The 14,028-nt window shown below is 39.8% G+C and overlaps 1 protein-coding gene across 1 annotated transcript in view; it reads right to left on the bottom strand.

Annotated features, from left to right (window-relative positions):
* Nucleotides 1–5,475: 5,475 nt before the first annotated feature.
* The window catches only part of LOC136847410 (ectonucleotide pyrophosphatase/phosphodiesterase family member 3-like), a 17,911-nt gene continuing 9,358 nt past the window's right edge, over nucleotides 5,476–14,028 (bottom strand). The window contains exons 4-14 of the mRNA XM_067119060.1: nucleotides 12,797–12,913; nucleotides 12,198–12,305; nucleotides 11,465–11,696; nucleotides 11,027–11,241; nucleotides 10,006–10,188; nucleotides 9,747–9,839; nucleotides 8,451–8,586; nucleotides 7,570–7,752; nucleotides 6,986–7,193; nucleotides 5,885–6,026; nucleotides 5,476–5,661 (exon numbers count right to left, since the gene is read on the bottom strand). Coding sequence (XP_066975161.1) covers nucleotides 5,515–5,661; nucleotides 5,885–6,026; nucleotides 6,986–7,193; nucleotides 7,570–7,752; nucleotides 8,451–8,586; nucleotides 9,747–9,839; nucleotides 10,006–10,188; nucleotides 11,027–11,241; nucleotides 11,465–11,696; nucleotides 12,198–12,305; nucleotides 12,797–12,913 — 1,764 coding nt within the window. The 3' untranslated portion in view covers nucleotides 5,476–5,514. The remainder of the gene's footprint in view (nucleotides 5,662–5,884; nucleotides 6,027–6,985; nucleotides 7,194–7,569; nucleotides 7,753–8,450; nucleotides 8,587–9,746; nucleotides 9,840–10,005; nucleotides 10,189–11,026; nucleotides 11,242–11,464; nucleotides 11,697–12,197; nucleotides 12,306–12,796; nucleotides 12,914–14,028) is intronic.

Below are 14,028 nucleotides of genomic sequence, written 5' to 3'. Positions count from 1 at the left end.
TTGAAGATATAGATGGACCTCTCTGAATACGTAAAGTGGCAAAGGTTGTCTTCACTCTTGGCATGGGCTGAGAATGACAGTGGGATAAAGGACCAGGTGGACTGGTCTTGGTTATCTGGAATTCGCTTCTTTCTATAAAGTTAGGATCAGATTCAGGGGGGGGAGTACAAGTTCCAGAAGAGGCAGCACCACAATAAATCTTAGGGGTAAAAAGAAGTGCATTCCCTCCTTATGATACCACAGAAATCTTAATCCTCTTCCTCTTGGAGCTGAACTTCTGCCACTGAAATGACAACCTTCCACTGCACTCCTTACAAGGGTAGTCTTTGGTAAAATCACAGCCCCTGCAAAGAGCACAAAACGTCGTGAGGGGAACATAAATCTACCATATAAATGCCCATTCCAACTTCTTTGTATATGCTGCAGTCAAGTCTTCCACATGTATCAAACTCTTGCACATACATATGTAATGATAAGAGCCCACACACAAAGAAAAAAAAAGTTATACAGTACAGTATTGACACTGAAAATCAAAACCTTAAACCAAATCACGTTCAAATACTGCAAAGCACCAACATCTTCTCTTTCCAGTTGTCAAAAACAAAAATTCAGTGTGCAATAACTAAGGCTTGTATAGTTCACGAGAGCAAAAGGAATTTATTTCAGAACAAAGGATACTGTCCATCTCCGAAAATCATCATGCACTGTATTTAAATGGTTAAATGCTGACTGGTCATTTAACTGTTTGTGGTAACATAAGCTGTTCAAACATTTTCTATACAATCCTATTTTTGAACTTCACTAGTACAGTGAAAGAAGAGGTAGGTCTTTATTTTCTAGTATAATGAATTTGTCCTCCCAAAACTCAACATTCGCTGGCATAACCAGACATTTGGGGTGTAATGCTTGTTCCCTGTTTGTTTATATTTCAATGGTCATGCAAGTAGAGCTACCAATCAGATTTTTTTTGTCCCTGTGCACTGTGGGTGAGGACAGCGAGTGTATTTGGAAAGTCTAATGTTGTTTTCACTGGGAAATATGAGTACGTGAACACTGATGAAACCTGATAGGTTCTTTAAAGTTTCACCGACTCAGAATTCAAGCACTGCCTGAAAAACTGGTTTCAGTTCGCAGTCATGGTTAGGTCAGTTTGTAACCCTGTTATTTATTAGATATTATTTTACTTGAAACCATTACTCGATTTTAAGTGATCTGAAGTTTCTTGACATGCTTAGTATGAAAGTCATGCTCATACATGTCGCAAATTTACTGTTACCGGAATTTTGTTGATGAATGCAGTTATTTGTTTACGTTAACACTGTCACAGGAGTGGAGCTCCTAACTGGGTTTTGTTTGTCCGAGTGAATCGTGGGTAAGGATGGATTACATATCTGAAATATCTTCATTTATTTTCACCTGGAGCTGTGGGTACATGGGAAAATGCTGAAATGTGTTTGATTGCTTTGTTATGAGTTTCTCAAATTACGTGGGACTTTGGAAATCAGGCATTGCTTAATAAAGCTGGCTTCAGTTCACAGTCCTGGCACCTTTAGTTCAGTTGTGTTCTTGCTTCAAGGATTATTTTGGCTGCATCTCTAAATTCTTTGCTGAATTTTCTCCTCCTCACACAGATGCTCTCATTTACCTTTGGAAACACTGTGTATTACCTAATTCTCTGCATTGTCCCAAGATTATAGGAAAGAATGGCACTTATGGTACTGTATTGTTACAAAGAAACTTATGTAGACAAATAAAAGACATCAACGTTATTTGAAAGGTACCTTCTTGGAAGGGTCTCACCTTCCTTCTAACATGGAAGGTGAACCACTAGTTAACCCTCCACAGTTTGATACCCAGCAGCCTTCAACATTTAGGGAAGATCCTGACTAGTCTGAAGATGTCAATCTTACTGATAGTTCCAATTCAGAATAAGGTAAGCTTAATGAAGGTTTTCAAACTAATATCATGCACTATGGTAAGGACCTGGTGCCCCAGGTGAGGTGTGGTTGGTGAGGTCACAGCCTTATTACTTTTCATTTGCAGTGCCCTAGGTTAGGTGGTAGATCAAGGACTAGGTGAGGATCCAGCATCCTAGGTTAGGTAGGAGGGGTGGTCCAAGGGGGAGGGGGGGGTAAAGCCCCCAGATAGGTAACGACACAGCCTCTTACGTTATGTTAGACAGGGTGTCTAGGTATAGGTAAGGACTCAGCATCCTAAATTAAGTTGAAGGGAGGGTCCACAAAAGCCAAAGCCCCCTGGGTAGGTAAGGGAACAGCCCCTACGTTAGGTTAGGTAGAGAGGGCCAGAGGAGGCAAAGCCAACCCACTCTCCCAAGCTAAGTAAGGACGTGGCCCTCTAAGTTAAATAATTTACCTACTCATGTGTTTTCCACCATCCAAAAACCTGATTTCCAACAGCAGTCACCTGAATTGCAGGATAATAGGGAGTGATCCACTAAGTCTAGGCTATGGCTAATAATTCACTAAAGAATTCAACGTCAGAAACACTCAAAAGACACAAAAACACAGGAAAATTATATTTTGAAATCCAAAATACAATAATGGATTAAAATTAAATTCCAGCATTTATATTAATTTCCAGTGCCCATGTTAGGTTATGTGGGTAAGGTCCCAGCCCTCTGGGTTAGGTTAGAATAAATATATACTAGTATTTCACTTGTTTTGTGTTTTCCTCTCCCAAAAACCTGCTTTCCCACTGTGATCACCCGTAAGTCTAATTGGAGGATAAGCTGGCATGTAAAGGAGGGGGGGGGATCAAATATCTTAGGCTACTTATTTGCTACCAAAATAAATGCCTGAAATGCTCAAAGCACACACCAAAATGTAGGAAAAATCATATGGTATTTCTAAGTAAGAACTCCGCACGGGCTATTACAGGCAGTCCCTAGTTATCGGCAGGAGTTCCGTTCTGACGGCGTGATGATAACTGAAAATTGCCAATAACTGTCATCGATTTTCATCGCTAGACTTCTTCTTCCTCTTTTAACGTGCTTTTTTCCCATTTTTTGTATGGGGTAAGCACGATGCCTTCAAGCCCCGTAAAACCGGATCGCTGACAACCAGGGACTACCTGTACTTGGAAATTGATTTTCCTATACTTTTAGCATTGCTGATGAAGGAGGTGGTGCTGTTTATTGTCAATCAATTATTATTAACCTCATATCTACCCAACATGGTTGGGGACTCTGGGAATGTGGGGGTTTTGGAAACGATGGGAGAAGACTGGACTGCCATGTTGTTGTTATGGAATGGTTCCGCGCATGCGCAAGTCATTAGGGAGCCATATGTGTAAAGAAGGGATTGACTAAGGAAACCCATTATAAAAGGAACTATACTAACCTAACCTAGCAGGCCATGTTGCTTCTGTCCCCCAAACACCCCGGTGTAAGAAACTCCACTATTTACCAAAAGCTCCCTTATAGGCCTAACACTGCGCATGCACGACAGCATTCCAGGCTCGCCAACGTACAACTTCTGAGGTTAATTGCAGGTTAATTACAGTCGACCGACAAAAATTTACGGTAAATTCTTAATAAGCAACCAAAATACTATAAGAAAAATAGATTTCCAAAGTAATAGCCAGTGCAGAGCTCTTGTTTGGTTCTACCAATCATATTTTCAACTCTGTAATACGATTATGGTTTAAGGTAAACATATACTATAACATGCGGGGGGGGGAGGCCAGCCCAGTCCTCTAGCCTAGCCTAGTAACCGAGGTTAGGCTATAAGGTTGGGCATGCTTCATATTTCGGAGCAATCAATCGCACAGAAACTATTTGGGTAATTCTAAGCCGGCTGTCCGCGGTGAGCTAGACTGTGGCAATTGGCGTTTTTCTATGTTATTTTACTTGCTTTACAAGAATTTAAAGTCATATTTTGTCGGCCGGCTGTAAATATACCGTAATTGACCTTTGAAGACTACACAACTTAAGTACCTAACGCTGGTAGGTCTAAGCCGGCATTCACGACAAGCCCCCACCTCCCCTCCATAACTAATACGGCAAAATTGTAACCAGTAAACACCTCTAGGGTATGTTAGGTTGGTATTTTTAGGGGTTTACTGGTTACAATTTTTGCCATATTAGCTATGGAGGTGGGGGCTTGCCACTGAATGCCGGCTTAGACCTACCCCACGTTAGGTAATACAAGTCGTGTCTTCAAAGGTCAATGACAGCTTAGTTACAGCCGGCCGACAACATATTACTTTAAATTTTTCTAAAGGAAGTAAAATAACATAGGAAAACGTCAATTCCCATAGTCTAGCTCACCGCGGACAGCCGGCTTAGAATTACCACTATTTGCCTAACCTAAATCTAAATACCAACTTTCGCAATTACCACAGCTCAGGAATGGCTATTTCGTTGTCTAGAGGTAGGGTAAGGAACCTGGCCAACTGGAATAGGTGCTTGCCCAAATTGCTTGGACTGGAGCAAGCTGCAAAATCAAATGGTACCTTGTCAAAGACTGAGTTTATCCAACATTGGCTTATTGCTGTTTTGCTAGAGTAAGTTAACCTTCAGGTATTGTTGTTGGAGGAGAGACGAATCAACGGCCGACAAATAATTAACGTACACTCTTTCGAAGACGAGAACCTCTGCTGTCACATTACAGTCGTAGTAGTAGTACTTAGAATTGCCCATCTAACGGCTCCCCATTTTCTCGCTTGCCCATCTTTATACACAAACTCGTACAGCACATGACCCTGTTTTACAGAATTACATTCCTACTACCCTAACAAACATCAAATCGGCACCTGCTGACAATGAAAATACTTTCAGCATGAAATATTTTAATTTAAATTCTATTCAGAGTAGACGACACGACAGAGTTTAAAACCAGATTGATTAAACGGCCGGAAGACTCCAGCAGACATTTCAAAAGAAAAATATGCCACAGTGAGAAGAACAGAGGACATTATGAAGTGGTTATGTGCAAGTTATAGCGATAGGATTGGTAATCTATGCAGAGAAAATTAAAGAGAAAAAGCATAACAGAGTTAACAATATAGGACATTAGGGAGAGTATTACCAAAGAAATAAAACAAGAATTGTGTATCGACTTAAGCAATGCAGGAGGGAAAAATAAGTGAAGGATAGAGAAAGAGGGGAAGGAAATCTGCATATTTAAAAAAAATAAATATGCAGATTTCCCTCGTGTCTTTATGCTTGCACAACGCAAATCTCTACTCATCTCGCAGTTTTCATGCAAGTGAAGATTAATTTGGTTTGAATGAAAGATGAAGGAAAAAGGAAGTGGTTGTTACACATCTGTAACCGAACTCAGTCGTGAAGTAATGTCATGCAGTTGAGTGAACTTATATATTTGCGACCCTAATGGTGAAGATATAAGTGACCTGCCACTCGAAGTACCTGCACACCACTGAATGACAGTTATTACAACGTATACCTAATCACTTCGGCAGAGTATTTTTGAGCTTGGAAAATAATACAAAAAACAGGCATCTTTCTCTTTATCTAAACATCTCAATACAATATCAGTTTAACGGCCACAGGTTCGAGGTGATCCTTTGCTCGAGGGTGACTCTGTCTCTAAATGTCAAGTCCGGATAGAAAGTCAGACCAGTAGCCATTCCAACATCGTGGACCTTCGCGCTAAATTCTAGGGCATAGCGCTCCTGGTCCTGTGATGTAATGAATTTCGTCAGGGTGTAATATTTTAACACTAAATATAATGCTTAACGCTAGATTATAGGATTTCTTCAGCAATATTTATGACAAAAGTTGTATTGGTAACTAACACCCTTCCAACTAACATACTTTTCACTGAGCACCATTAATTCCAGAATTATATTTCGTAAAGTGTTTTGAATCAGAGATCTTGACGCTTTCTTTAAAGCTTCTTACCAGACAATTGGAAACAGGTTCTTCAAGAGGATAAATGAAGGTGAGGACATCCAGGTGGTCGTAAGGACAGTGGTCTACAGATATCACACTTTGGAGACACCTTGTCACCACAACAAACAAATCGGAGGGGACTTCGGGAATGCTGCAATACATAAGAGTATCCTTATTAAGATGCTGTCACTTGCTGGTGTTAAGTTGTTAACATTTAAACGGAGTAAACAACACGAACCATTCCTTTTTCTAAAGCAAATTATGCAGTTTCATCCTAAGTAACTCTTGTAGGTTTAAATTATTAGAATAATGGCAATCTACTTCCTAACATATTAATCTGTTTTTAAAGCACCTGTTGGGGTGATCCGCATTGCAGTAAAACGTGTCATAAACACAAATCACACACACACATCACAAACGGATCGAATACAAGTCAATGACTTATTGGTAGTCCTAACCAGGGTAATTTTTCGGAAGACTCCAGCTAGCCATTTCGAAAGGTTCCAGCTAGCCATTTTTGCATGAAAAACCATTTTGGGTTTTTCATACAAAAATAGCTAGGAAATGATAGGGCACTAAATGAACCTAAAAATACCAACCTGACGTAAACTAGGGGTGTTTACGGGTTACAATTTTGCCGTATTAGCTATGGAGGGGGGTGGGGGACCGGTATTGTCTTACCTTATAAGTCGTAATTTGATTAATTATTTTTCTCTGTTGTTAAGCATTTGCGAAGGTCATGTATTGAGATGAAATTTTTTGTTTTGATGTGTTTTACCCAAGAAAAATATAAATTATAATATGGGAGGCGGCTGGAGTCTTTCGAAACATAACCGAAATTTGCCAAAGGGCCGTTCTCCACTTACGGTCCTTGACTTGCTTTCAGTCTGTTTGTGATATGTATGCGATAAATTACCAAAGTGTGATTGTGACATGTTTTCCTGTTGTGCGGACGCACCATCGGCCTTGCAAAAGCCTATGGAGTTGTCCCCTAATTTCCACCCTGAAATTTTCACCAACATGCTTGTTTAGTATCTTTTCGTTTTTAGCCAAAATGACCACTATAAGAGACAAAAGTCCACCTACCTTAATTTGGAATGTTTCACCTACCCGAATCCTGTAAAGTCATCCACGTGAGAATCGGCGTCGTTGTCAAAGACAGGACCCATCATCACATTCAAAGGACCTCCGACGACAACCCATTTAGGAATGAGCTCATTCACCAACTCACTCCATCGATCCAGCGATTGGCTGGTCATGGGTACAGCGTTGCTCACCAAATATGGAACGCGCTCCAAAGACCTGTTTTCTGACATCACTGAGCGCCCATCGAAAAGAGATTAATATTTGATTTTGAAGACTATGAAGAGCAACTGCGTTCTTTCAAGGTGGGGATGAAATAAAACCCCCTTCTTGTGTGTGAATCTTGGTATATTGTTAATAATACACTTAGAATCCACAAGCTTTACAAGGACTACTGTCCTATCATCAAGGGACAGTAGTTCTTATAAAGCTTCAGGATTCTCAGTGTGTTTTTAACAATATACCCAAATTTACACACAAGGAAAGGGCATATTTTAATGATCAAATGTGATTTAGTCATTCTGGAATCAGAAAGATTCTTTTCTTTATTAAATGAGACAACCAGTATGTTTAGACACGACTCCAAATAACGTTTCAGTCGTTATTCTCACCAGGTGGAAACAGAGGGACCATATGTATGTCTCTGGAAGCCAGGGGGTCATAATCTGAGCATTTGATTGTATTGTCTGAAGTGAGACGGACGTCGCTACTCCACAAGGCAGAAGGCGTACCGAATCTAGCCCCTTCCACACTAAAACTAGTCCACAGCGGCATCTTGAGTGTCTCTGAGTAAGCTAAAAAGAAAGTGACAAAGAAACTGTGTATAACAGGTAAGGATAAATTTTTTGTGCACAGTACAAAGATCACAGTAAGCATATGTGTATGCTTACTGCCAGCTCAAAACTTTCGGGAAAGAAGCATTCTACGTGGCTTTCATACAAGGTAAATGAACACTAATTATGACAGTGAAAGAACCAACAACTTGACTGAAAAGTTAAGTGATCAGCATGGTTGATGTAACTCTTACAGTAATACGTGCAGAACAAAATGGCAGTATAGTATAGTATAGTATAGTATAGTATAGTATAGTATAGTATAGTATAGTATAGTATAGTATAGTATATTTGAAATTAAATCTGTTTTCTTTAATTTACATCAGGTTTATTATTTTTATTTTAATGCCTCCTACACTTGTATTTGCATGTATCATGAACTTGACATCCCCCTCAAAATCTGAGGAGATTCACAGAAGCAGACACACAGGGTAGACAGAGCAGCAGTCCTGCTGTAGCCTGTAGATCTTTGAATATCTGACTGGCACTGCTGGGCACTGTACTAGTATTTTCTCACTACAAAGCTTTAAATGAACACTAAGAATCGTTTCACAAAACCAGTGACGATGAGAAGAGACTGTTAAACTTTCGAGTATAATCTAAATCATGGCAAAGAAAATTGTGCAGGAGCAACCAAAGCTTGAACGATAAGGTCTTACCAGTTATGTGGTCACTGTGGTACAGAAGGGTTAGCTTGGCTGGAAGGTCACCCGTGTGGGGAACTCCCCACGGAAGATGGTAGGACTTCAGACTGTCTTGCTCAGATTTTGTGAGCTTTAATGAGTAAAGCCAATCCTGGAAGTACAGGGAAACGTTGTAAGTCTCCTGTGTGTTGATTTTCATATTACCTGTACAGTTAGAGGCACTATAAACAGGCAGCATTACGAAGAAAATGTTTGATCAAATACATTACATACATTATGTTATGGTGAAACCAGAACGAAAATTAAAGTAAAGTCATTGATAGCAGGAATACCTGGATAAGTTACTAAACTTGGATTTTAACTTTATCTGCAGCAAATAAAATTTCAAACACAATAAAGAACAGCGAGTAAATCAAACTTCTTGAAGAAAATAATATAGATATAAAAGGATGAATCCACAAAGGATTTGAAATGAGGACCAACGAGCACTCAGAACCTTAAATTAGTTAACTTCTTTGAATAATTCACGGAAATACTAATACACTTTGTTTCTGAATGGAGCCATGACAGCCCCTGTACCAACTAAAATAAATGACTTATGGCTATATCATGATAGGTTTGACCCAGGCGAGGATGTCGAATGTCTTCTTTCAAAGAGGTCAACCTCCAGTGCGCATTAAGAATATTTTCTTTTCTCTGGAGTATTGTATCTGACGTGCGGATGCTGTACAAATCAAAATAGAAATGATGATAGAATTAATGGACCTACAGGAAAGTAATCATTTGTTGCCTGTAGTGTAAATTGCGCAAAAATACGAACATTCGCAAATCAGCGATTGTGGAAGTTGATAAAAACCATTGATCTAAAATATGATTAAGTTTAGTTGAGGATGAAGTAAAAAAAAAAAAACGAGAAAGAGTAAGATTTGGTAGTTATACTGGCCGATGGGACAGCAGTAACAGAGGAAATGGTTGTATAAAAGAAATGAGAAAAGAAAACCCAGGTAATTTGAAAATATAATAGGTTACTGATAATCTATACCTGAAGTTACAAGCGTAGGCATTTGGGAGGGTCTCTCTGCGTTTTTATAATTTTCTCATTTGAAGGGAGCACGCATACCTCACCAGACACGAACGAGAAAGTAAAAAAAAAAAAACAGGAGCTTTACTTCACAGTCATTCACTTCCGATTAGCGCAGCGTTCTATATTTAACTCATTCCATTTCCTTTCATACGGTTAATCTTGCACTGAAAAATAATTTGTTACATTTTCCTTTTAAACATGAAAATGCTGTTTCATTGCGAGCTTACCTCTGGCTGGTCCAGGTCCCCATCACACCCAGAGATATGCAACAAAGCGTCAAGGTGGTCTTCAGGAAAATCAGAAGTAGGAGGAACAGGTTCCTGCGAAAGCAATCTAACTTTTAGCTCTGCAATGTCAAAGGAATCTCCCTTTAAAGGGTATATGTCCGAAATGTTCGTGCTAACACATTCTCTCCCCTATCCTGAAGCAGTAAAGGCATGAAGTTTGATATAATGTGAAATCATTGGTATTTTAGGTCTTACTAACATCAGGTAGAACTGGGTCAGCAGGTGGATCTTTTAGGATGTAGTACAGCAACCCTTCAGTGCCATTGTTAGGTGCCGGTTCCACTCCAGTAAGGAGGCACATCAGGTTGTAAAGTTCGATGTTCTGGAAAGGTTCCATCTCCAGGCCTTGCTTGAAAGCTGGGCCAGAGGCCAGGAACAGTGCCTGCAAGGTGTCGAAGAAAATCAGTGAAGAAAGTGCGTTTTCGGAAAAGCTTGGATGCTTGGTTCAGTCAAGTTGTTCGACGAAAAGTAATAGTTTATTAAGTCGTTTAACACGAGACATCATTAACCCATAGTGGACGGACCCCCTCAATAGAGGATCTCTTAATCTTTTATTTCAGTTTTGCACCTTTTTTCCAGACTCTGTGGACCTGCAAAACAGCTAACTGAAATAGACCTGTCGGTTCTTCTTTGAAAGGCAGGAAATCTTACTGGCTCATAATCAATCAGTTCAGCGTTGTTGACTTATTCGCAGCCATGTATCATACATTAATGCTTCGAATTTCAACTCTTAATGCGAAAAACGGAATGTAATTTCAATTTATTTTGTCTTGTCTTTCTGCTTAACATAGTTTGAAGACAAGGGAATTATGGAGTTTTATTTTTTGACGCAATGAATCATTTTTCTCGATTTCACGAAGGCTTCGTCAAAGCTGTGTCCGTTCATGTGGACTGTGCTTATAATGTGTTTGCTTACAATGTGTTTTGTTTGATTTAAAACTTGTATTATTTCAGGCACAAGGCAAATGGGAAGATGACCCAAAAAGTAAATGTGTGCTCACTTACTGTTTGTAAAGAACATTTTAAGTAGGGTCAAAAGCTCTCAGGAGATATTTAACATATGCTTAAATATAATATTATCGTATATTCAAGCCAAAGCTGATCACATGAAAGGCAAATAAAAAAAGAAAACACAACGGTACTACTCAACTTGTAAGAATCATTACTAGATTCCCTAAAGAACTGTAAAGTATAAACGCGTATTTCGTCAGAATTCTCACATTCATCTTCTTGAAGTAGTTGTCGTAGCCGTGCTCCCCATCGCGGGAATAATCGGAGTTGACCCTTACGAGGAATCCAGGGTCGAGGTCCAGGACAATCTCGGATATCCTCGGACTGTTGGAGTAGTGGTAGCGGGTGGGCAGCCCCTCGCGCTCGTATACCCTCATGAATGTGTTCTTGCAAGAAAGTTCCTTCATTATCTCCAGTTTCGCAGCTGGTATGATGCAGTAATGGTGCACCAGGAAAGAAGACAGATGGAGAAACGTAAACATTACATCGGTGAAATCTGCAGGACAATGCTGCACGGCCATAATACTTTATAAAATAGCCAAAGTGTTTGTAAAGGAAAAAAAAATATTTAAACCTTATCAAATAAATGACTTATTATCAACATCACAATAAAGAAGTTAATGGATATGTTACACCTGAATCCTTACCTTCTGACTTATCGTATGGGCTGACCCTACTGAAGGATCCCTCGTAGGTATAGGCCACTTCCTCGATGTTCGGGACGTAATTTTCCAGGTGAACGACGAAGCTCTCCCCAGAACGGGCCATGCCGTGGTCTGCACAGACGATGATGTTGACGCAAGAGACCAGGTCCCTCGCTTCCAGGCCGTCCAAGAGTCGTTTCAGCATGAGATCGACGCGCATCAGCTGGTTATCCAGCTGTTGAAGAAGAACATTTTAGTTGAGCGTGTACTTGGTGGGGGTAACGCAATGCGCAATAGGCGCAATGAATACAGACGAGGAAAGAAATGACGCTCGCCGATGTTATCATCAAGAAGAAGAATACACGACAGAACTCAATTCACTTGTTGAATGATTAATGGGGTTCACGGAAGGCAATATTTCTTAAGTTGAGAAGCACTACATAAAGATTCCCCGGGATGTCAAAAAATAGATGTGCCATCATATTTAGTTTCTAGACCGGTATTTGTTTATGCAAAATATTGTTTTTCGTTTCTAATTTCTAACTGGTATCCCGCTGGCTCTACATATCTTCTTTTAGGATTTTTTTTTTAATAATTTGCATATGGGAAATTTACACTGAGGAATGTTATTTAACACATTCAAGGCCCTGTTCTACTGATATGAATATTGACAAGTTGTGAATAATAATAATAATAATAATAATAATAATAATAATAATAATAATAATAATAATACCTCTTGTGATTCTGCTCCTGACCAGTGACCAGCGTAGTCGGGCTCATGGAAATAGATACCAGCCCAAGATGGTCGAGTGTCCTCTGGCATCGCTACCCATTCCAGTGCCTACGAAGAAAGGAACACTTTTACCTTAATTTATTTCAGTGACTGAGTTTCAGAGTTTCACAAAGACATTTTAAAAGATAAAATCGATGATTTAGTTCTGGATATAATATACGACATTTACAAAGCGTAAAGAATTTACATATGATTATTACAGTTTATATTTACTTTGATTTAACTTTTTCAGATTGATCAATAATGTTTTTTGAGGTAACTGGAAAGGAGAATTCTGTATAACTAAACGGTATCTGCTATTTTCATTTTGATACATAAGCATGATTACATTGCAACGAACATATTCTTTAGATTTTATTTCCATAGAGAATAATAATAAAAAACAGTTAAGAATGCTATGAAAAATCAAAGTATAAGGAACAGAATACCTATGAAATTATTTGAAACTCGGAGTCAGAGCAAAATTTTTAAGCAGGGACTGCCTGCGTATTGCAAGCGAAACGCGAGACTGCTCTGTATTGCAGCAGTATCACAGTTACCTGGTCCACTCGATCTTCAAATGGGACAGATTCGTCGTAAGGGTACCAATAGGTAGGATGACGACCGTCTACTTCTGCGTCGGAGCCAACCCAAAAGTATGCTGCGCTTTTCTTTCCCTGATAAAACAAAAAGAAAAAGGAATGATAAGAACCCATCTCACAGGTGCTCATTCCCGAGCTCTATCAACCCATTTTCGAAAGAGGAATAACTGAAGAACTTGTCACTTTCCATGACTGACGAAAGCTGTTGACACTTTCCATGACTGACGAAAGCTGTTGACACTTTCCATGACCGACGAAAGCTGTAGACACTTTCCATGACTGACGAAAGCTGTAGACACTTTCCATGACTGACGAAAGCTGTAGACACTTTCCATGACTGACGAAAGCTGTTGACACTTTCCATGACCGACGAAAGCTGTTGACGCTTTCCATGACTGACGAAAGCTGTAGACACTTTCCATGACTGACGAAAGCTGTAGACACTTTCCATGACTGACGAAAGCTGTAGACACTTTCCATGACTGACGAAAGCTGTAGACACTTTCCATGACTGACGAAAGCTGTAGACACTTTCCATGACTGACGAAAGCTGTAGACACTTTCCATGACTGACGAAAGCTGTAGACACTTTCCATGACTGATGAAAGCTGTAGACACTTTCCATGACTGACGAAAGCTGTAGACACTTTCCATGACTGACGAAAGCTGTTGACACTTTCCATGACTGACGAAAGCTGTTGACACTTTCCATGACTGACGAAAGCTGTTGACACTTTCCATGACTGATGAAAGCTGTTGACACTTTTCATGACTGACGAAAGCTGTAGACACTTTCCATGACTGGCGAAAGCTGTAGACACTTTCCATGACTGACGAAAGCTGTTGACACTTTCCATGACTGACGAAAGCTGTTGACACTTTCCATGACTGACGAAAGCTGTTGACACTTTCCATGACTGATGAAAGCTGTTGACACTTTTCATGACTGACGAAAGCTGTAGACACTTTCCATGACTGACGAAAGCTGTAGACACTTTCCATGACTGACGAAAGCTGTAGACACTTTCCATGACTGACGAAAGCTGTTGACACTTTCCATGACTGACGAAAGCTGTTGACACTTTCCATGACTGACGAAAGCTGTTGACACTTTCCATGACTGATGAAAGCTGTTGACACTTTTCATGACTGACGAAAGCTGTAGACACTTTCCATGACTGGCGAAAGCT

This window comes from Macrobrachium rosenbergii, chromosome 2, assembly GCF_040412425.1.
Source record: "Macrobrachium rosenbergii isolate ZJJX-2024 chromosome 2, ASM4041242v1, whole genome shotgun sequence".
In the NCBI taxonomy this organism is placed as follows: domain Eukaryota; kingdom Metazoa; phylum Arthropoda; class Malacostraca; order Decapoda; family Palaemonidae; genus Macrobrachium; species Macrobrachium rosenbergii.
The sequence above is the reverse complement of the archived record's forward strand: the minus strand, read 5'-3'. Positions and strand labels throughout refer to the sequence as shown.